Below are 22,244 nucleotides of genomic sequence, written 5' to 3' on the forward strand. Positions count from 1 at the left end.
AATGTTTTCTTCATATCTTTTATTCTTATTATTGCCTATCAAACATTAGTTTGTCTCCTACTACATACTCTAATTAGCTAGTTAATTAAAAATCAGTGTTTTTCTTGTTTAATCCTTCCTAATTGATCCCCAACAATAGAATCTATATTATTTAGCATTAGTCTTTCTATTATCTTTCTTATCTCCTAAGTTTTTGTCATTATTTGTCTAAACTCTAAACGGTTATTTAGCTCGTGTACTCAACTTTTAAACACTAACAGTGGTGTGATGTTTCTTTAACCTTCTATTTAAATGACCATTTTACCCGTTTAAGTGATCGTCTTGGCTGAGGCTAAACGACATGCAACTAATTGTTTGTCATTCAATGTTAGGATCTAGTGCTAATTAATGTTGCCCCCGTTTAACTACTTGTTTTATTGTGATTTTTTTCCTGGCCAAAGAAATAGATTGATTAGGTGAAGGTTAGAGGCCTAAGACTAATTAATTTATCTTTATTTTTTTAGTTTTTATTTTTTTATCGTAACGCAAACGTTTATTTTGCTGCTATGTACACTTTTATCATGTAATATTTTAACACACATGATTCTTCTTGGTTTGCACGGCCCCCCCTATGTTTAAATTCTAGCTCCGCCCCTGTCTCTCGGTTCTTGTTTGTGATTTCTGCGGAAACAATAACATCCTTACAACTAGTAGAAAAGCTTTATCGATCGCGTTCTCTTGTGATAAAATGCCAGCTGTTGCAGACACATATGGCACTATGTTTAGTCACAGCTGTTATAGTCATAGTCGCAAAAATTAGATTGTCTCAGTGTTGTACTGAAAATAAATTATATAGGTTATTGTTTTTGATAAGTTTGATATAACAGTAAAACTAACATACAACATATATATGTATATTTATCATCGAATTTAAAAGTACACCAACGCCATTTGAACAATGTTAACATACTATAATGCAAATAAGTGTGTGTATATATATATAGGATGCATTTTTCGTACTCTCAGGAGTAGTTATTCTCATCTTCAATAAACCACATTACGTATGTGTTCATACTTGTTTATCGGTTTGAGTATGTTTATATACTCATATTAAGATATTCTAGATCGTACCACACAATTTTTTTTGAAGAAATCCACATACTCCATGTATGCGTACATACTTAACATACATATCACTTTAGATGGTCTAGTATGATCATATACTTCATCTACATATATTTCGTTCGGTCATATACACCCTAAATCTAGAGATACAAACATGGGAGTAACTACTCCTGAGTATTCTCTCTCTATATGCCTTCAAATACGAAAGCAATTTAACGGAAAAAATGGGTAGTTTTTTTTAAACCAATTTCCTTGTCTAAGTCTTCCAAGATAGGAAGAGGAACCCAGCCAAAACTCTCCAAATCATTCACCTGTGTAAGGATGAAAGTGGATCGGATACAAATGGATATTACTGATATTATATTTGTTTTTATATTTTTACCTAAATTCAGATTTAATACGGATAGTTTCAACCATACCGAATAGAATACTATTAGATATTGACATTATTATGTGATTTGAATATCTAAATATAGATACAATATTATATTGAATATCCGAACTCGATACAGACACTCTAAATAATTCGCTCTCGAATACGATATAGAAAATATCGGTATCATTTTCATTTTCTTGCATGTGTTAATTCGCTCTCGAATATGATATAGAAAATATCGGTATCATTTTCATTTTCATGCATGTGTGCCACCGGCTACCTGCCACGATGAAAGTAACAGCGCCCGGTCGCAGAACAAACACATGACGGCTAAAGACCAAAACCAATCCCAATTAACCCCAATCCAGCCCAAATCAAACTTCCCCAAACGGAGGAAGGAAACGGAAGCCAAATAGAAAAGCGTGCTCTTTTTTCATCCTCTCGTGTGTGTGCGAGCGTGCGCCTGCTTCCCCCATCTCGCGATCCCAATTCGATCCGCTCGCCTGCTCTCCCGATCCGACCCGCCCTCCGCGGCCGGGCAATTCGGCCGCCGCTGCTCGGATTCGCGCGGAGCCGCATCAGATTCGCGCTTCCCGGCGCCACCAAACCCTAGATCCGCCGCCGCTCGTCGCACCGCCGCCGCCATGTTCTGGCGCATGACCGGCCTCTCCGCGGCCTCGCCCGTGAGTGCCCCCTTCCTCTGCTCCTCATCACACCTCTGCTGCTTCTCTCAGGTCGGGAGCGTGGGCGCACGGGTGCTGTGACAGAGAGCTGCGTGGGTGTGGTTTGTTTGGTTGTTTGCTTGTTTTGGATTGGGTCGCTGGATTGGATTCTGGATTCGGCTGTTGTGTTGTAAACTTGTAATGCTCGCTTATTCTGAGTATTTCCCTTGGAGCTTCGTGCTGGAATTAGTGCACGAGTGTGCTGTGGCTGCGGGATGTGTGCCTTTTGCGTTGATGAGTGCGTGTATGCTGTTCCCCTGGATTTGAGGGTGCCAGTGGATCATAGCGTTTGCTGCTGAAAGGAATGATATGCCTTGGTTCTGGTTGGGTTTAGGTTTCGGGGATGTTTGATAGTAGATTCATTTTATGGCAAAGAGGAGGCTGTGTTTGTTTTGTTGTACTGAACCCATTATCCTGTGGCATTCTGTTTTATGAGCTTTTGCTGTACACAATTGTTTGTTATGCATAGGGCACTGCTGTTGCTGCAGAAAGGATTTTTATTTCATGCTGGAATAGTGTACCATTGCAATATGCTCTTCCCAATATTTTCCTTTTTATAGTTCTGTTCATGGGAATGTCCTGGTTGGATTTACTGGAATTGAATTCTGTTCTAGCCATTGCATAGTCACATAATATATGTATAGGGTATAAAAATGGTGTGACACCTGTAATTTTGTTTCGGTGCTAACTTTGTGTACAACTTAATGTACATCCGAAAAAAATTCTTTTTTGAAGTGATTTCCAAACTTGATCACTGTCAACGTGAATCATTCTTATTACTGTGCTAACTTATTGTTTTTTCCAGGTGGATACAATTCTGGACAAAGAAAATTTTACATTGGAAGAACTTCTTGACGAGGATGAAATTATTCAGGAGTGCAAAGCACTGAACTCGCGACTCATAAACTTGTAATTTTCTTATTGATTTATGTGATATTAGCAGCATATTCGATCTACTGATGAAACTTAACTTAGTATTTAATTTTTGTGTGAGCTGTCTTATTATAACTTTATTTGTGACTTCTGAGACATACAGTGGAGTGTTTGTGGTGGCAAACGAAATGCCTATTAGAGAATAATAATAATAATAATAATAATAATAATAATAATCAATAAGTATGCTTGTATGATATAATTGTGTTTCTTCTGCACTTATCATTCCTGCAAAGGTCCTGACTCATATGCACGTGAAATTATACATAAGTTAACTCTATGTATTTGATTTATTGGTGCTGTTCTATATATAGTTTGTATTATCTGCGAAGAAGTATGCTTTTGTCTTTGGGCCAAAATGTGTTACTACCTCTACTCACTTATACATGATGTTTTAGACAACAAAAGAATACAGAAATACTGCATGCAGTTCAATCATTCTGTCTAAAACATTACGTACACACTGGTGGGAGTATTATTAATTTATTACTGAACATAGTGGACCACAACACATTTTCTTGTTGGAGGATATTGCTGTATGCATTATTATAAGCCTTACTATCCGGGTTTCCTTAAGCATTGCTATTGTGTAGCTTACGTGACAAGGCCCAGGTGGAACAGTTGCTTCGTTATGTTGTGGAAGAAGTTCCAGAGGATGCTGAAAGGAAGCGCTCTTTCAAGTATGAACATTGATCACTAGTGTTGTCATTTTATGTAAAACCCTGAAGTCCCCATTCATTCAAACTTCTCCTTGTAGGTTCCCTTTTATTGCTTGCGAAATATTTACTTGCGAAATCGATGTCATTTTGAGGACCCTAGTAGAGGATGAAGAGGTTGGCATTCTCGTCATATATTTGCCCTTCGAGATATTTCCTTGGAAAATTTCTAGCTGTAGATTATTGCATTATAGCTTACTTCATTTTCCTTTTCTCCCTGTCTGTGTTGCAGCTAATGGACTTGCTTTTCTCATTTGTGAAACCTGATCATCCGCATAGTACATTATTGTCTGGTTACTTCAGTAAGGTAACTTAAGTCAATCTGAATCATTTTCTTTCTCAAATAACAAAGGAGAACTGTGCGTCATGATGTTAAGATACAGGAAATAAACTGCACCAACTGTACAGAGAACAGGAGCGATGTTATGCCCCCACCCCACAACACACCCTACTCCATGGGTATAGAAAAAACAAGTCCCATAAACAAAAACACTTGATCGCAACCCTCTCAACCCACTAGACCATCAAAGGTCAGGGGTGAGTGACCTCATGAGTCATGAAGAGCACCTGGAGGGCAGAAGCACCATCTAGACACCACATGCTGCACTTGTCAGCCACGTTGTGAAAGAAAACCTGGTTTATCTGAATCATCATAGAGTGACATTGTGAAAGAAAACCTGGTTTATCTGAATCATCACATCAGAGAGTGTTTGTCTTTTGGAGAAGTTTGTCATTTTGGAGCTAGACTTTATTCTGTAGTTTTTATGCTGAAACTGAATTCAGTTAAAATATATAATTATGTATTGTAGGTGGTAATATGTTTGATGCTGCGGAAGACTGCTCCACTTATGAGTTATGTTCAGGTATTCCCCGTATCTTTTTGTGAAAAGGAAAGGAATAATTTATTTTATGTATTTAAATACAAAGTCTTGCATCACACTTCTTCTTTTCTCATGCTTTTATGTTCACATGGTTTGTTTAATTGCTTGTCTTTTTTAACACTCGGTTTAGCTTTCACCTATACTCTTTACCTGTATGAAATCTGCTTAAGCAAATTGTGGTACTCTTTCACTGTGTCTACAAGCTAATAGTTTCTGTTGAACTCAACATTCAAATGGACTTATGGTACCTTTATTATTGCTTTTTACAGGGGCATCCAGAGATAGTTGTCCAGCTTGTTGACCTGATTGGCATCACATCGATCATGGAGGTAAGTTTATTGTGAATTGTTTTTAATTAATGAATTGTTGGGTGCATTTGGTTGATGCTGTCCCCTGAATTCTTTAGGTGCTGATACGACTGATTGGTGCTGATGAGGCCATATATTCAAACTATGGTGATACGTTACAGTGGTTAGAAAATACAGATGTCCTTGAAATGATTGCAGATAAGTTTAGCTCATCGGTAAGTTAAAAAAGCTCTAATGCACAGGAATATGTTTAAATTGCATGCATAAATTCGTATTACTCTCATCTTCAATAAACCACATTGTGTATGTGTTCATACTTGTTTATCGGTTTGAGTATGTTTATATACTTATATTAAGATACCCTAGATCTTACCACACAAAATTTTTTCAAAGAAATTGATATTTTTAATATATTACTAAAATGCCACTATTATATTATATACAATAAGTATAACGACATACTCTATGTATGCATGCATACTTAACATACATATCACCCTAGATGGTCTAGTATAACCATATACTTCGTCTATATACATTTCGTCCGGTAATATACATCTTAAATCTAGAGATATAGAGATGAGAGTAACTACACACGCGTGTAGAAAAAATGCGTCCTATATATATATATTGAAATTGGAAAATAAATTTCTTTAACCCTCCAAACATCTAAAAGTTATGAAACCTTCATTCCTAATCTAGTTTTACAGGCAGTGCTTTGGCTGTGCACTATATGGTTTAGTGCCTAATCATAGATTGGTAGGCTAGGCTCTTATCAGGTATTAGGTGGCAGGGGGTGCTTGGGTGACTGATTTCCTTTAAGTTGTAACAGTTTTTGTAGGTTGCTTTTCCATGTAGGAATACTATGCGTTGATTTGGACACCCAATTAAAATAAATACTCCCTCCTTCCCGGAATGATAAGCATACTTTGTATAGGAAAAGACTTATGAACCTTGACCAAGAATTATTCAAATTATGTACAAGTTTAGGACAGAACCTGCATCAATAGATTTGTATTCGAAGTGCCTCTGAGGTGATATTGATTTTTGCTCAGATGACAATATTTTAAAGAGAAATTAGGGTCAAAATCTATTTTTCGTTGCTTTTCCCTTATCAAAATATGCTTATTGTTTTGGGACAGAGTTGAAAGCCCATTCCATGAACAGTCATTTCTTCCTAGTCTTTTCTGTTACTATATTTCCCTAATGCACCTTGCAGCTAAGCCATAAACCATTGTCATTTCTTCTCAAATTGATAGTCTCCCTGTCCACTTAACTCCCCATCAAATTGCACACATGTCCAGATATCCTTAACCACCTTGCTGATAGCTTGATTCAGTTACCAGTGCAACCAAATTGGCATAGGGGAACCTTGAAGCATGTACAGCATGTGCAACGACACATTGTTGATCTGGATGCACCGTTTCTGCTTGACCATTCTTTTTTGCTGTTTCATTCAATGCAACCTGACCAGTTGCTGATGCTGGCTCTGAGGAGCTGAGGTTTGTAGATGAGAGAAGTTGCTTGTATAGCTCCAAAGGTAAGTGGTGGGCAGTGGCCATCCATGATGGCCAATGTATTTAAGTCTCCCAGCTGAGGTAGAATGAAGGTGGAATGGTAAAAGAGGGATTTCTTTTTCCCCTGACTAAGAAAACTGAAATGCCTTAGTAAGCATGTGAGCATTTAGGATGGTACGTTAGCAGCAAAACGAACTGGTAGTGTTAGGGGGGTTATTTGTACTGGAATTTTATTTTGGAAGATTTTTCTTGTTCTGGAATACATACTTTTTGGAGATTATTAGATACCATCTTTGATAGTTGAGGATGAAAATTAGACTTTTATGACATTTGACAGGGTTATACATAGTTACATACTATCTCCTCCCATCAATATTGTATAGTTAACACTATTACTGCCCAAGTTCATTGTATTTGTTGTAAGAAAGATCTTGGTAGAAATGTTTCCTAGCGGAAAAGTTCATGTGTATTATTGCCAAGCAGGATTCTCCTGAAGTTCATGCCAATGCTGCGGAAATTCTATGTGCAGTTACTCGGTGTGCACCTCCATCTCTTGCTGCGAAAATATGCAGTCCAAGGTATTCTAAGTTCTAACTTGGTTGTACTGTCACAAGTTACTCATTCGGGATTTTCTTTTTTTCAAGAAACAATGTACATATCCTGTAGTGTACTGAAAGGTATGCTCCATGAGTTATAAAGAGGTCTAAAATGCAGTAACTATATATCTGTAGAAGCCTCACCCCATACAAGTGGGCATTTCATTGTTTAGTTCCCTTCTCATGACTTGAGTCTTTTTATATTTGTTCTATGAAAATTACAGTTTTGTTGGGAGGTTGTTCCATCATGCTCTTGAAGAATCAAGACCCAAATCTGTTCTGGTTCATTCACTGTCAGTGTGCATATCTTTGCTGGATCCGAAAAGACTAGCATCAGCTTCGTATCAAGCATTCAGAAGCAACTTAACTCATGGGGCATTGGTCACGGCCAGTCCAGAGACAGTTGACGGTATGCTTGAGAGTCTAGGTGAGTGTTGGATATTTCATGCATATTTATTTGGTTTTGGACATCTTGCTTCATAATTTATAGGCCTTTACGAAATCATATACTATCTTGCTTTATGATTTCTAGGCCTTAGAAATATATGCTAGACACTGTTTCATATTCTATATTTGTTGATTTATTTGTATGACTAACATAAGTTTTTAGGCAACTTGCTGAAGTTATTGGACACTTCGGCTGCTGAAAGCGTGTTGCCAACAACTTATGGATGTTTACGCCCACCTCTTGGGAAACATCGTCTGAAGGTACAAGATGATGCACTGCTCTTTTACAATTAACCATGGACTTCAGTGACCAAATCTTATTGCATAAACTCTTTGTTTCTCATATGAATGGATTTACATGTTACATGTATTCAGTTTTATCTTTTACTTATCTATGCTCACCATAGTTCTGCTATGATTTTGTACTTCTTCTGGACATTGTTTTGGGTGAGATGTTGGGTTGGTTCCGTTTTTAGTAGTTTTGGTAAGAAAAAAAAGAGCTTGAGCGCTATTGGAGATTTAATGATTTCAAGGTGAGAAGTTTTTTTTTATTGCCTCAACCTTCGAGTACAAGTTGTAGCATCTGAACCCACGCACCAACTCACACCCAGACACACACTCTAACACTCACACCCCTAGTGCGTAAGCTAGATCTACAACCTATATGGCTATATCTAAGGCTAAGCATACACGGTTGAGGAATATGACAGTGGTGGTTCATCTGTGCGAGGCAACTGAAAATAACGGGGAATAAATACCCTAGGTGAGACACCCGGGCGAGTATCAGCACTCGAACCCGGGTGGGCAGCCTGAGCGCACGCTCAGCTGACTGACCCAGCACCAGCTGGTTCTCTCAGGTGAGAAGGTTGATTAGGCCTGCCTGATATCACCTTGTTTAGTTGTTGCCCTGTGCCCACTGCCCAAGAATTCTTAAATATAAATTTCTTTTTTATTTATGTTTTTTGTGCCTTTTAACTAAAGAAAGATCAGTAGAAGTGCTTGAGTGGTTCTTCAAGAAAAGCAGTACTGCAAATATTCAATTGAAATTACAGTGATTCACTCCTATCCGATCCACCTTCCTTACCCTCTCTGTCTATGTATGCTTCTTTACTAAGCCTTGAGCGGTTGAACACTAAAAGAAAAAAGGATCCTTGGATCTCTAAAAAGTAGAAAAGCATGAAGCAAGGAACACAGCTTTATACCTTCATGGAGGCTAAGAAGGCTCTGTGCCTGATAGCATGGCTTTGAACAATGGAGACTATTGCTGCTGTGGCTCCACGTAGCAGACCCTGGATTTCACTGATGCATACTGAGGTGACGGAAAATGTGTTAATGTTTCAACTAAGATCATTTAGGTACACTGAAGATGGTGCTGTCATCTAGCTCAGGTGCTAGATTTTGGCCACCTGGCTCAGCCTAATGTGCTTCTGGGAAGATCAAGGCTGCATTAGCATTTGCTTGTCTAGATTACTAAGCAAACATACCTCAAGCGCATCTCGACAGTGTACTGAGTCCTGACCATGTATATGGGTGCCTGAACATTTTGACAAAAAAGGCTCATCCAAAATCCATGGCTAGACCTGAGAATGGACTTGGATCATCCAAAATCCAAATGGACTCAGCCCGATTTAATTGGATGGATGCTGTTCAGATCCAGATATCCATTGCCACAAGACCCAAAACAACCTGATGCATTTGGATACCAGAAGGAAATATCCACAAATCCATTGGACTTCGTTGGACACATTGGTGGCGGCGGCAGTCACTTGTTACCAGGCAGCAGCTGTGTCCACTTGTTGCCACCCTCCTCTGCCCGGCAGCAGCATCCTCTGGTGGCCGGCATATCATGGCTTCATCACTTTGTTAGGCTGGCACACCTTTACGCCATGCCTTTTTAATCCCTTCCGCCCTCCGCTTCTCGTCCCCCCACCCCACCTCTGCCCGGCAGCAGCATCCTCTGGCGGCCGGCATATCATGGTACTTGCGCTCCCTCGATTTGGTCCGGCGGCCATGGTTGAGGAGCAATAGAGGAGGTGGCAGGAGGGCCACTGCCTGTGCGCCAGCAGCTGTGGCTTCTTTGGCAGCCCCAACACGCTGGACCCACACTCCAAGTGCCATGGTGACCTGAACAAGCAGCAGCCAGCAGGTGTGGCGCCAGAACCTCCCACCCCGTCAACCTTCCAGTCTTCCTCTTCAGCAGGTGCAGTGGTCATGGGGTGCAGTTGTCGACGCGGTCTCTCCTGAGCTCAACTTTGGCAACGGACTCTGCAGGTGCTGGCAGCTGCTGGAAAGTGCATGTGCCTGACAGGGTTCACGTGCCATTGTGGTGCCACCTTGTGCGGCGTGCATGTGTGTGCCTTTGGCTTCCAGCCCCCCTGGCCATGACGCCATCGCGTGGCCAACCCTATCGTCATTGGGAATTATTTGGATGATTGAGGGACTGGATTGGTTTGGATGTTCTGCACATGCTTGTGGTTCCTTTTGCTTGGCGTCTATCCATGGCATACATGTTTTGTTGGCATCAAGTGTGAGGCTATCTTCTGCTAGATGACATTTTATTGGTTTTCATCATTTTGTTAATGTTATTGTGCCTCCCATTTTTCCTGTTCATTTGGTGCTAATCTGGATTTGATCTTGTATTTTTTTCAGATTGTAGAATTCATCTCTGTGCTGCTTACAATTGGAAGTGAGACTGCTGAAAAAGAGCTAATTAGGCAGTCAGCAATAAAGCGCTCGATTGATTTATTCTTTGAGTAAGTGCGGATATTATATTTTGGAACTCTTTTGTTTCTCTGATCAAAAGCCCCCTTTTTATACTTTTGTAACACAGGTATCCATATAACAACTTTTTGCACCATCATGTTGAGAATATAATCGTTTCTTGCCTTGAGGGTAAAAGACCTGAAGTTGTTGATCATGTTCTTCATGAATGTGATATTGTTGGTAAAATTCTTGTTTCAGAAAGGCTTTCATCTTTGTCGATTGAGTCTAATGGGGTAAGTTATCAGTACACTGTAACCTTTTTTTTTTACTTTATCCTAGAGGCCTAATTCTTTTTTCCATCTTTTGTGTCTTCTATGCTCAGCCTACTGTTCCCTCTGAAGGGAAAACACCTCCAAGAATTGGAAATGTTGGTCACATGACGAGAATAGCCAATAAGCTTATTCAGTTGGGCAACAGTAACAACACAATCCAGGCTCACTTATGGGTTAGCTTTCCTTTGACAAATCTTTTTGCCTTACGGTATCTATGGTTTTCTGCTGACTATTGTGTTTGATTATTTCTTTTGTTTTAATAGGAAAATAATGAGTGGGTTGAATGGCAAACAAATGTGCTGGTCAAACGCAATGAAGTGGAGAATGTTTATCATTGGGCTTGTGGGTACGTTCTGTTTTCTTCTTGTATCTTATATCTGCTATCCCTTTTGCTTTGTCTAAACATTGCTTTGCTGTGACAGGCGCCCGACATCATTACATGACCGTGGTAGGGACAGTGATGATGATGACTTCCGGGACAGGGATTACGATGTGGCAGCTCTTGCTAATAATTTAAGTCAGGCATTTCGTTATGGGATATACAGCAATGATGACATTGAAGAGGTGATAGCTTTTAGAGTAAATAGCTTGTTGCTACTGGCATACATGTTTCCCAGTGCCTATTTTTTAATGTATGACATTGTCCTGAGGGGAATAGATTGATTCTCCTGTATCTCATATAAGCAAGGCCAATGAGTTTTTTTTTTTTTTTTTTGGGGGGGGGGGGGGGGATAGGCTGTATGATGGTGCTAACCATTTGATGTTTGCTTTTGTAATTTTCTCGTAAATGTAGACATTCTAGAGTACCGCTACATATTAGTGATACATGTTGGTTTTGTCAATGCAGGCACAAGGATCACTTGAACGAGATGATGAGGTAATACTTGAGGACGAGCTGTCTTGTTTATTGCTATCCTGCTCATTTTAGTTGTGACATGCAATGTCAAGCTGCAGTTTCCTGAATATGAAAGAATTTGATGCTATCAGCTTTTTTATGTAGAAAGGAGAGACATAATTAACCTTTTCTTTTTGTGGCAATTTGGCCATTTTGGATATGAAGTGCAATAAATATGAACTGTCTCATGTACAGGATGTGTATTTTGATGATGAATCAGCTGAGGTGGTGATATCTTCTTTGCGACTGGGAGATGACCAGGACGGGTAATTTACTATCTTGAAATGTTGCCACCCTTAGTTTTTATGTGATAGCTGATAGATTATGCGTCTGTGTGTTTATAAGCAGCTCCCTCTTTACAAATTCAAACTGGTTCACATTTGATGGAGAGAGAGGCATTGATGACCGTACATCTGCCTCTGTTCCTTCATCATCACCCAATTCTGAGGAGATTTCACCAGAGACCGAGGAAGCTGATGATGGTAAAGTAATTGGCACTGAGGATGAAATGGAAACAGTATATCTTGGAAATGGTAGTGCTGAGGAGGTAAAAGATGTAGCAGAATGTACTGAACAGGCAAACTGTTGTACTGAGGATGAGCGATTGAAAAATACAGAAGGGATGGAGCGGCATCCAGATGCTTCAAATAATGATACCGACATATGCACAAATGAGGCTGCCTCTGCTGCAGCAGAATCTTCAGCCCCATCGGTTGAGAAAGCGGCAGAAAAAACAGTAGATGAACCATTGGAGGCAGAAAGAACAGTGGATGAACCGGCAGAATCATCTTTGGACAGTTCTGTCTCTGTAGCTTTGCCAGCTCCTGTTAATGGTAGTGAGCCTGCCAACTCGGAAGCTTCTTCCGAACAAGTTGCCCATGACACTGATGTGCAGCAACCAGTCAAGGAAGCCCCTGCCGAGGATGTTGATGCAAAGAAAACTGATGGAGCCAAAGCAAGCGAGTGAATTAGCAACATGTTGGACTTAGCTGATCAGAGCAATTACTTGTGAACTGAAACTCTGTAGAGTGTAGCCTGGGCATTGATCTTGCTTCATGTGTGCTCAGCTGCCACAGGATAGTCTGAAGCAAACTGCTGTACAATAAGCAAGTGATTGTTCTGCCATCAACCGTGGCATATCACTGTACAAATGACCACCATTGACTAACGCACGTAAGTCGCCTTGTCTGAAACTGGTCATTTTCTTTGAAATTCACCCTCCAGTTCATGTGCTTTGGTGGCGGTCTTAATGGCATGGTATATGATACCTGAAAGAACATTCTTTGGTTGGCACTGGTTTTGGCTACTTAGTCTTCTGTTGCTTTAGGTTAACTTTGGAACTGTAATATGAGATGTGATGTTATTTCTAGTCTAGCTATTGTTGTAATTTTTTCGGACTCTACATGTGTCAGTTCGACTTGAACATGTTATTTTTTTATAAAGATTCGTTACTGTATTTGAAGACTTCTCTTGATCGACGGCTCCTCGTTTCCATCCCCACGTCCGCTTATCTCTCTCAGTTATAATCGAGAGCGTGGCCGAATTTCTAAGTATTTTAAATTTGAAAACACTTTTTGTCGCATACTTTTGGCATCATTGTTTTTAAATGATTGGCAATGAATTCCGTCTTTCAGTTAAAAGATGAGAGCATATTCAAGAGTTCCTAAGTTCTTTCCAAAACCATAGTGTTTTAGCTTGTCAAAACGCATTGGGAGGAATAAATAAGATCATCTTCAATAGTTTATATAAGATAATTTTACATTAAGAATCCTATACTATTTTGGCCTGGTTTAGTTCGTAGAAAATTTTGGCCCAAGGCAAAAATTTCGGCCTTTTGGCCTTTTGCAACTAAACGGCCTGCCGAAACATTTGGCTTGCTACTGTTCATTTAAAATTTCGGCCTGCTACCGCCGCCGCTGCGAACCGCATAAAAGCCTGCTGCCGGCCGCCATTTGCAACCCTAGCCGCTCCCGCACCCGCAGGCAAACCCTAGCCGCTCGCTCTCCCGCACCCGCAGCCAAACCCTAGGCGGTCCCGATCCGTCGCTCCCCTTTCCCCCCGAGACCTCGTGGCCATGGATCCCCACCACGGAAGCGGCTACGATGCCGACGGCGTCGACGAGGACCGCGACGCCATCTTCCCCCACGGCGACTCGGCTTGGTTTGAACCCGGTCGAGGCCCCCTGCATCCGAGGAAGGCGGCTCCAGCCACCTGACTATACCGGTTAGGGTTGGACTCCTTGGATCTGAACAGCGGCGGCCGTTGGACCGGCGGCGGCGCGTACCCCGACTACCTTGCTGGGTTCAACGAGGTGCCTCCCACGGCACCTCGTCCGATCTGCGTCCCTGTAAGGCCGATGACACAGGCCGGATCTGGGATGTCCCCTCCATGGAGTCATCCGCATGCGGCCCCCACCTGTGTGACCATTGGAGGCGCATTCAGCCCGCCTCGGCCTCCTCGACATCCGGGTGTCTCCGCGGACCTCGGAGGCTCGTTCTGGCCTTGTGCACCAACGCAGTCACCGAACCCGCCTGCTCGCCGTGGGAGGAACCGCAGCCAGCGTACACGCCGGTCCTCTTCGGACGTTGTCGACGACTCTGAAGCCGGTTGTCTACGAGTAAGACTACTTCCTTTCTTCGTATTTACCATAGCATACAAACATTTGTTAGGTCACGGTCTAGTTCATGTTGTGCCAACTGCATTCTTTATGCAATGTCAATGCTTGCATTTGTTTTTAATAATCATTTAGACGCACAAAGACAAGACAAACTGGTCTGCAAGGAACACAAAAATATTCTGTGAGATTTGGTGCCAGTAGATTGCAACTGGAAACTGTGTCTGGGGGTCATGAGTAAGACTGGATGGAGGGACCTTGTCCAGAGGTACCAAGCTGCCACTAGATTGCTCCATGACAGAGATCAGATAGCAAGTAGGATTAGGCAGCTCAAAGCGCAGTGGCAGTTCTGTAACCGTCTACGCTACGACTCTAGCTTAGGATGTCGCCAAGATGGCTCTGTAGATGCAGACGATGACTGGTGGGAAACAAATACAAAGGTGCATTCGTCAAAAATGTTGTTTCCTAATTTGCCAACATAGTTCCTGCAACCGTGCTTACCTAGCTGTTCTCTTCTTGCAGGATCACTTAGACTGGAAGAAATTCAGGGACGGTTTGCCTGAGTACCTGGACGAAATGGACACGATGTTCACAGGGAACACCGTCGATGGGACAACCGCTTTCTGTGCTGGTCAGCCATACTCTTTTGTGGCCGATGCAGGAAGCTGTGATGAGGAGCCTATAGATGACCCCGAGTACCAGGTGACACTGCCCAGCATGCAGACGACGAGAGGCACCAGTCCAAGCAGTGGAGCCAAGAGAGCCAGCAGCACGAGCACGACGGCCACAAGCCCCAACAAGAAGCCCAGGAGCCCTGCTGCCAGGGTGGTCGACACAAACATGCAGGCGCACAACGACATAGCGGCACGCAAGATCAACTTGATGCAGAACATGTTGGAGTTCAAGAAAGAGACTCGCCAAGCTTCGCAGTACATGATAGAGCTGGTTACTTAGATAGCTTATGACATGGGTGTATCTGCTAAGACCCCTACTCTCTTCCGAGGGTTGTACAGGGTCATCTAGAGTGATGCTGAGATGAAGTTCTTCCTCAGACTTGACCATGAAGAAAGGCTGGCCCTCCTCCAGCAAGCTGCCGGGGTGGACAACTAGAGCCCGTCCCTTTCTTTCAGTTTTATTTTGAAGATCATGTAGTAATGGCGTAGTACGAACTGAGTTTGTCTAATTTACTGGTGTGTAATTGTCTTTAATTCGAACTATGTTTGTGATGTCAGTTGTGTGAACTATTTGAATGTAATAAGCTTTGTTGACTATCAATGAAGGTGGCCATTTGCAGTAAGTTTTGCATGCATGAGGATGAACTGGCATGTGTTAGTGAAACTACATTACAATCTCACTGCATAACAGTGTGGTTGATGACTGAGGAAACTGATTATTTGTGTACACAGGAAGAGCTCCTTTCAGCACCTTCCAACATCTTGGAAGACTAATGATGACACCATCGACATGATGTTCAATGACCTGGCTGAGTCTGATGATGATGATGCATACTTTCAAGGTATGTATGAGTATGCCTTGCACATAGACAAGCATTTGACTAGGAGTGAGTACAGGAAACCAGCATTGACTGGATTGGAATGGGTTTACACCAAGCTGGGTGATAGGAAGCAATGCTACAACATGTTTAGGATGAACCCAACTATGTTCTATAGGCTGCATGACGTGTTGGTAGAGTCTTATGGCCTGAAGTCTACGACTAAGTCGAGCTCAATAGAGGCGCTAGGGATGTTCCTTTGGATGGTAGGTGCACCTCAATCTGTTAGACAAGCTGAGGATAGATTTGAGAGGTCAATGGCAACTGTGTCAGCCATGTTCCACAAAGTTTTGAAGTGTCTTGTCCAGCTAGCAGCAGACATTATAAAGCCTGCTGATCCAGAATTTAGAACAATGCATCCTAAATTACAGCAGCCTAGGTTCCATCCATACTTTAAGGACTGCATAGGGGCTATAGATGGCACCCATGTTCCTTGCGTCGTGCCACAAGACAAGTTTATGCAGCACTTGTGCCGCAAGGGCATGACCACACAAAATGTCCTGGCTTGTTGCGACTTCGACATGAGGTTCACTTTTGTCCTTGCTGGATGGCCCGGGTCTGCACATGACATGAGAGTATTCAGGGATGCAACGACACGCTTCGGGCATGCGTTCCCTCATCCGCCAAACAGGTTCGTATTTGCATTTAATTCATTCAGTTGTCATTAGTTGTTGAAGTTGGAGATACTCAGGTGGTGTTGCAATGCTGCAGGAAAATATTACCTGGTGGACTCGGGGTATGCTAACCGACCTGGTTACCTAGCTCCGTACAAGGGAACAAAGTATCATCTGCAGGAGTACAGCGAGGGGCCCCAACCAGAAGGTAAAGAGAAAACCTTCAATTATGCACATTCATCACTGAGGAATGTGATTGAAAGGTGTGGAGTGCTCAAAATGAAGTGGCGTATTTTTACGTGAAATTCCTTCATATGCAACCCATAACCAAAGCCAAATCATAGTAGCTTGTTGTGCTCTACACAATTTCATTAGGACAAGTGGTATCCAGGATAGACACTTTGCTAGGTGTGACAATGATGAGAACTTTGTGCCCCAAGAAGCATATGAAGACCAGCCTGAAGCAGAGGTTGTGCCTGATGAGTCCGAGCTTATGAATGCATTTCGTAACTCCATGGCCTTGGCTTTGGTCAACCGTGCCTGACAGTTTTGTTATTGTCTTGGCACTTGTATTTGTAATTCTGCAGTTTTGGTTTCAGTGATTGAATGTGGATAGATTTATTGATGATTACAGGTGATTTGTTGTTGTAAATGTGTGAGGACAGCAACTGTTTGAATAATGTAGACATTGTGTTGAATAAATGTTATGTGAAAGTTTTTTGATTGGAGATGAATGCAGTAATGTCATTTGCAACATATGTTACATGGTTTTGCATGTGCATGCAACAATTTGCATGAGGCACATTAATGCTCACGCAAAAAAATTTGCCAACTGAACAGCACAACCAAAAAATTTTGGATGTCAGGTTTTTGGGCACCAATCATTAGGTGTTAGCTTTTTGGACTAACCCAAAAATTTTTGTGAACTAAACAAGGCCTTTGAATTGGTTTTTTCTATTCTTGCTAAAAATTTTAACTCTTAGAGATGCTCTTAAGGACAGTTTACAAACAGAGAGGATCAAAAGTTTTTAGGGAGCCAAGACATCCTTAGTCCTAGAGAAAGGGTGCGTGCCCTGAAAACCTTTTAAGGGAAATCAGCAAAACAAAAGAGCAAATTGGTCTACTCCACATCAACAAACGCCTCTTGCGTAGGTCGATATCTGATGCTTTTATGCTGTGTCGTTTTGAAGTTTTTTTTTTTAAAAAAAAATCAACGGTTTCTTTCCCTTACAAGGCTACATTATGTAGATGACCATATCGTTGAAATACCACTATTGATCATTCGGAACCCTTCCAGCGCCTTACACCAATTAATGAAGTCTAATTTCCCCTAAAAAATGCTGATCTGCAAGGGGTCAACATCATGCTAGATCACATCGAAGTGTTCCCAAGTCAAAACTTGTTTCCAAACGATTTTCGGCAAAAGGGTAAAGCAAATATAAGTGCAGGACACAATTTTCCTAATGTGGTCATTCTCTTAGTTGCAGGCTACATCTGCTGTGAGTATTTTCCTTTGTATGAGTGCAAGTAAAAAAATTTTGCACTAGTTTTTTTGTGTGTGCTTCCGAAATTAGGCTCGGTCGTTACAGTATGCTGAGCGTGTGGAGAATTGTACTCTCCATCACTTGTACACCTTTGTCGGTTGTCCACATCCAAATTATGAAATCACGCATGAGAAAGTGCCTCCGGACTCTGGTCCTAGGGGATGAATGGACTAATGGAGCACATGATCAAGGTCCTCTGTCAAATCTTATTGTCTGTATGGACCTTTTTTCAAGATTAATGCATATACCAATAGCCTTACCAGCAACGTCTAGGATTATTTCCGTGGCTTATATCTCACTGTTCTTTGGGCTGATAAAGATGATCGCATCATCTCTAGTGCGACTCAATGCAATCTCTCAAAACAAATATACTAAGATCACCCCCAATCTCTCCAAAGATGCAATAACTAGTAAGCAAATGTGAGTGAGGCTTCACTTGAGCTCTAGTGTGTGTGTGTGGGCGCGCGCGCACATATATGCAATGTTAGATAATTCAAGTGGCACTAGATAATCACATTTGCACATCCCTCTATCTAGAGCATGTTCGCTTGTCTGAAAAAGGCATAGCTAAAAGTACTATTCGCTGATTTATTATGAGAGTATGAATGGTAGTACGGGTATATATCTTATTAACCTAGCCATTTGTACTTCTGTAATCACCACATGCCTAGTGAAATATAAAGCCCTATATTATACTTGTAGTATGGGTATCTATCTTATATCAAAGGAAGTCACAAAACTTGATACCAACATATTGATAAAATGAAAATTCATTTTTTATGATATATTTATGAGTTAATATTTTGTGTTGCACGAAAGAAAAAATATATCAAGGTTGTATTTTAATTTAATATAGACTTAATACTATATTATTATCATATTATTGTCAATGAACTTATGTTGTGGATGCTATGCTTATCAGAAAAAAGAATTATAGATTTTAAATTTTGTAGAAAAGGAAAAGCATAAATAGATATATAGTATCCCTATTGCCGTTTACGTAACCGTTGGATACTTTTTTTCTCCTGCTAAAACGCATGGATGTATTTGTTAGTCTAATAAAATGTGCCTTTTAGGGTCCCTTTGGTTGGGCTTTTGAACCTACTTTTGCTTTTGTAAAAGCCAAAAGCCAACCAAAGGGCCCAAAAGCCACAAGTACTTTTGCCCAAAAGCAGCTTTTCTCGTAGTACAAATCCAAAAGCACCTCACCCCCTGCTTTCACTGACTTTTGGGATCCGTTTAGTTTTTTTCAAAAGCCACGAGTGACCAACGAAATGACTTTTGAGTTTCTCAAAGCCCACATCCCACAGCAGCTTTTCAAAAGCTCAAAGCTCACAGTAGCTTTTCCAAAAGTCACAGCCCAACCAAACACACCCTTAATTTGTTCTTGAGAGAGTCCAACGTAGGGCGTAGTTCCCGTATACTCCCTCCATTCTAAATGAAGACATTTAAAAAATCTTGGACAGTTAATGGATCTCAAGTTTGACTAAATTTATATGAAAAAGATAATAATATTTATGATACCAACTAAGTATCGTTAGATTCTTTATTATTTATATTTTCATAGTATACCTATTTGATGTTCTATAAATTTTGTCAAACTTAAAACGTTTTGACTCTCTAAGATTTTTAGAATGTCATATAGTTTAAAATGGAGGGAGTATTATATTTAGCTTGAGAAAAGAAAGAATCAACCATCAACGACTCTCCTAATCAACATTTAAAATGGAACTTTTCGTGTCGGTACTTTTTGACCGGTTCGGGCCGAGACGTTTGGTGATGACCGCCATTTTCTCTATCCTTGGCTACCTGTCGCTTCTTTCCCAACTCTCTGAAGAAGCAGCGCTCGTCCCTCTCGCCACAAAGCCGATGCAGCCTCTCCATGGGGTCGTCGTCTTCTCGCGGGGCCTGTTCGTAGAATAGCGGCTCGGTATTGGTGCTTCCGCTTCCGCCGGGCCCGGGCGGATCCTGGAACTGCACGCTCGGCGCCGCCTCGAGATGGGAGAGGTTCTCTAGGACCGCGGTCATCGTGCGTTCTAGGTAGCTTCTCTTGTTTTCGTTCTTGAGTTGCTTGTCCACCGGGTAATGGAGCTTGTAGCCTTGGCCACTGTAGTAGGTGTCGTAGCAGTGCACCGGTATGTTGTCGTCGATCTCCTTGCCGATGGCCACCGCCGTCTCGTAGCACCAGCAGGCGGCGACGTGGTTGACGGTGTATCCGCCGCCGCCGAGAAGGAGCAGCGGCAAGTTGAAGCTCCGCATGTAGCTGACGCACTGGGCGTGGCCGGCGATGGACAGGTTAAGCTGGCCGAGCCTGTCGCCGGAGAGCGAGTCGCTGCCGCACTGCATCACGATGGCCTCCGGCTGGAACACGTCGACGACCCTTTTCATGATGGCCTTGAACATCTCGCAGTACCCCTCGTCGCCGACGCCCTCCATGAACGGCACGTTCAAAGCACGGTACAGACCGGCCCCTTCGCCGACGTGGTTGACGTGTCCCCTTTCCTCCGGGAAGAAATTCTTGGTGCGCTGGTGGAACGACACTGTCATCACACGGTTGGAGTCGAGGAAGGCCGTCTCGACGCCGTCGCCGTGGTGGACGTCGATGTCGACGTACAGCACGCGCCTGAAGTGGTGGAGGAGGTCCTTGATGGCGAGCACGATGTCGTTGACGAAGCAGAAGCCGCTGGCCGCCGCTTTGCACGCGTGGTGCATGCCGCCGGACCAGTTGATGGCGATGTCGGCTTTGCCTTCGCCGAGCGCGCGCGCCGCGGCCAGCGACCCGCCGGCGTAGCGCTGGCAGTAGTCCCAGAGGCCGGCGATGGGAGGGTTGTCGTAGAAAGTCTCGCCTTCCTTGAGCACGCCTATATTGTGCGCCTTCGCTGCGCTCATGGTGGCGCCGCCGGCGTAGAAGCTCTCCGGGGTGAGGTTCTGCAGCAAACGAACGTAGTCGGGCTCATGAAAGTCTCCGGTAATCTCCGTGACGGTGGCGGGCCTCGTGCGAAGACGCCTCATGTCGTGGAGCAGGCCGTAGGAGCGGACGAGCGCGTGCGCCATGTCGACTCGGCGGGGCACCATGCTGTGGTCCTCGCCGTAGTCGACGCTGGCGATGCCGGCGTCGTAGTAGTAGCACACCTCCCGCTTCTTGCCGTCGGGGCACGACGGGGACGGCAGCGAGTTGCCGCTCGTGTCCATCGTCTAATCAACCAATGCAATGCAAGCGACAGGGGATGCAGCGCAGAGATTATAGAGCACTATATGGGCGTGGTACATACTGCTATGCAATGCAAGACAACACATCCACGGACAGATTCGGAATCGACTCCAATACGTAGTTCGCAATCCGGATTGGAAAAAGCGTCCTGTGAGTTGGAGTTGGAGTCTGAACCTGAAAAGGACTTGAAGGACGAAAACATCCCTCAGAAGTCAGGCCCATGATCTAAAGGGGCCGGCCTTTTTGTTTCTCGGGCCCGTTACGCTAGCTCGGCCCGGCGTGGATAAGGGGGGCGGGCGGATAGGAGCCGCCGCCGCCGCCTAGAAAGAAAATAAAATTAAATCCCTAACCGTGGTCAACTTCTCCTTCCAATCCAATCGAATGATCTATCTAATCTATTGCTCTTGCCTTCCTCTGCATCATCCTGCAACGCACGACTCTCCTAACTCAAATTCAAATCGACATCGACTGACCGATTTCCCCTGTTGTCACCCCCTCGAGCTCCCCGCTCCCCCTTCTGGTATGCTCAGCTCCTAGCCCTAGCCGTCCACCGCCACTGTCAAGATATTTAACCACTTCATGGTCATCGACTTTGAGGCCACGTGCCAAGAAGGTTCGGTGATCTACCTACTAGAGATCATCGAGTTTCGGTCCATCCTTGTGGACGGCGCCACCGGCCGTATCCTATCCGTCTTCCGCCTAGTACACCATCCCCAACTCAATGATTTCTGCCGTGATCTCATGGGGATTAGGCAACCGACATCGACAACGGTGCACTAAAGATGCACGACCAGTGGCTCGATGAACATGGGGCTAAGGGAGGCAACCTCGCTGTGGTGACCTAGGGTGATTGGGATTGTCACAAAACACTAGTGGGTGAGTGCCTCTTTAAAGGTATAGACTATAGAGAAACCTAATTACTTTGATCGTTGGATAAACCTTAGGGTTCTCTTCTCGGTAGCGTTTGCCGTTGTTGAAATCCGTTTCAGTTTGCAGGATGTGCTCAGAAGGCGGAACTACAGTGGGAGGGACTCCTTGACTGCGTTCTGGACAACACGCTAAACACAACTTGTCTTCTTGTTGTGCTCATGCATCGGGAAGCCTTGTTCGTAATCAGGTTCATTAGTGCCCTCATCTTAGCATTAGATTGGGACGGCAACACTAGTTTGGGAAAATGAT

General features: G+C 43.0%; 2 protein-coding genes across 3 annotated transcripts; one reads left to right on the forward strand and one right to left on the reverse strand.

Moving 5' to 3' along the window:
• LOC8078653 (serine/threonine-protein phosphatase 6 regulatory subunit 3) lies at nucleotides 1,835–12,992 on the forward strand. Of its 2 annotated transcripts, none has more exons than XM_021456381.1 (19): nucleotides 1,835–2,163; nucleotides 3,008–3,111; nucleotides 3,729–3,815; nucleotides 3,893–3,968; nucleotides 4,084–4,158; nucleotides 4,661–4,714; nucleotides 5,002–5,061; nucleotides 5,139–5,255; nucleotides 7,041–7,135; nucleotides 7,378–7,580; nucleotides 7,764–7,861; nucleotides 10,250–10,353; nucleotides 10,431–10,596; nucleotides 10,686–10,808; nucleotides 10,899–10,981; nucleotides 11,058–11,199; nucleotides 11,483–11,512; nucleotides 11,726–11,796; nucleotides 11,876–12,992. In XM_021456381.1, the coding sequence occupies exons 1-19, from the start codon at nucleotides 2,125–2,127 to the stop codon at nucleotides 12,495–12,497; spliced, it is 2,349 nt and encodes a 782-aa protein (XP_021312056.1). In that variant the 5' UTR covers nucleotides 1,835–2,124; the 3' UTR covers nucleotides 12,498–12,992. The 2 variants fall into 2 exon arrangements, with proteins under 2 accessions (XP_021312056.1, XP_002455854.1); XM_002455809.2 differs by having other exon boundaries at nucleotides 1,836–2,163; nucleotides 11,879–12,992.
• LOC8078655 (histone deacetylase 19) lies at nucleotides 17,122–21,046 on the reverse strand. The gene is made up of 2 exons (XM_002458009.2): nucleotides 19,664–21,046; nucleotides 17,122–17,142 (listed from the first exon to the last, which is right to left on the reverse strand). The coding sequence occupies exons 1-2, from the start codon at nucleotides 21,044–21,046 to the stop codon at nucleotides 17,122–17,124; spliced, it is 1,404 nt and encodes a 467-aa protein (XP_002458054.2).

This window comes from Sorghum bicolor, chromosome 3 (assembly GCF_000003195.3).
Source record: "Sorghum bicolor cultivar BTx623 chromosome 3, Sorghum_bicolor_NCBIv3, whole genome shotgun sequence".
Classification (NCBI taxonomy): domain Eukaryota; kingdom Viridiplantae; phylum Streptophyta; class Magnoliopsida; order Poales; family Poaceae; genus Sorghum; species Sorghum bicolor.

Excerpts from the sequence above, each read along its gene's own strand:
- LOC8078655 (XM_002458009.2), bottom strand. The coding sequence starts at position 21,046 with ATGGACACGAGCGGCAACTCGCTGCCGTCCCCGTCGTGCCCCGACGGC. Across the intron at positions 17,143-19,663 it reads AGTTGGGAAAGAAGCGACAG|TTGGCAAATTTTTTTGCGTG; the intron begins GTAGCCAAGGAT and ends TGTGCTGTTCAG.
- LOC8078653 (XM_021456381.1), top strand. The coding sequence starts at position 2,125 with ATGTTCTGGCGCATGACCGGCCTCTCCGCGGCCTCGCCC. Across the intron at positions 5,256-7,040 it reads CAGATAAGTTTAGCTCATCG|GATTCTCCTGAAGTTCATGC; the intron begins GTAAGTTAAAAA and ends ATTGCCAAGCAG. Across the intron at positions 10,982-11,057 it reads GTTTATCATTGGGCTTGTGG|GCGCCCGACATCATTACATG; the intron begins GTACGTTCTGTT and ends TTGCTGTGACAG.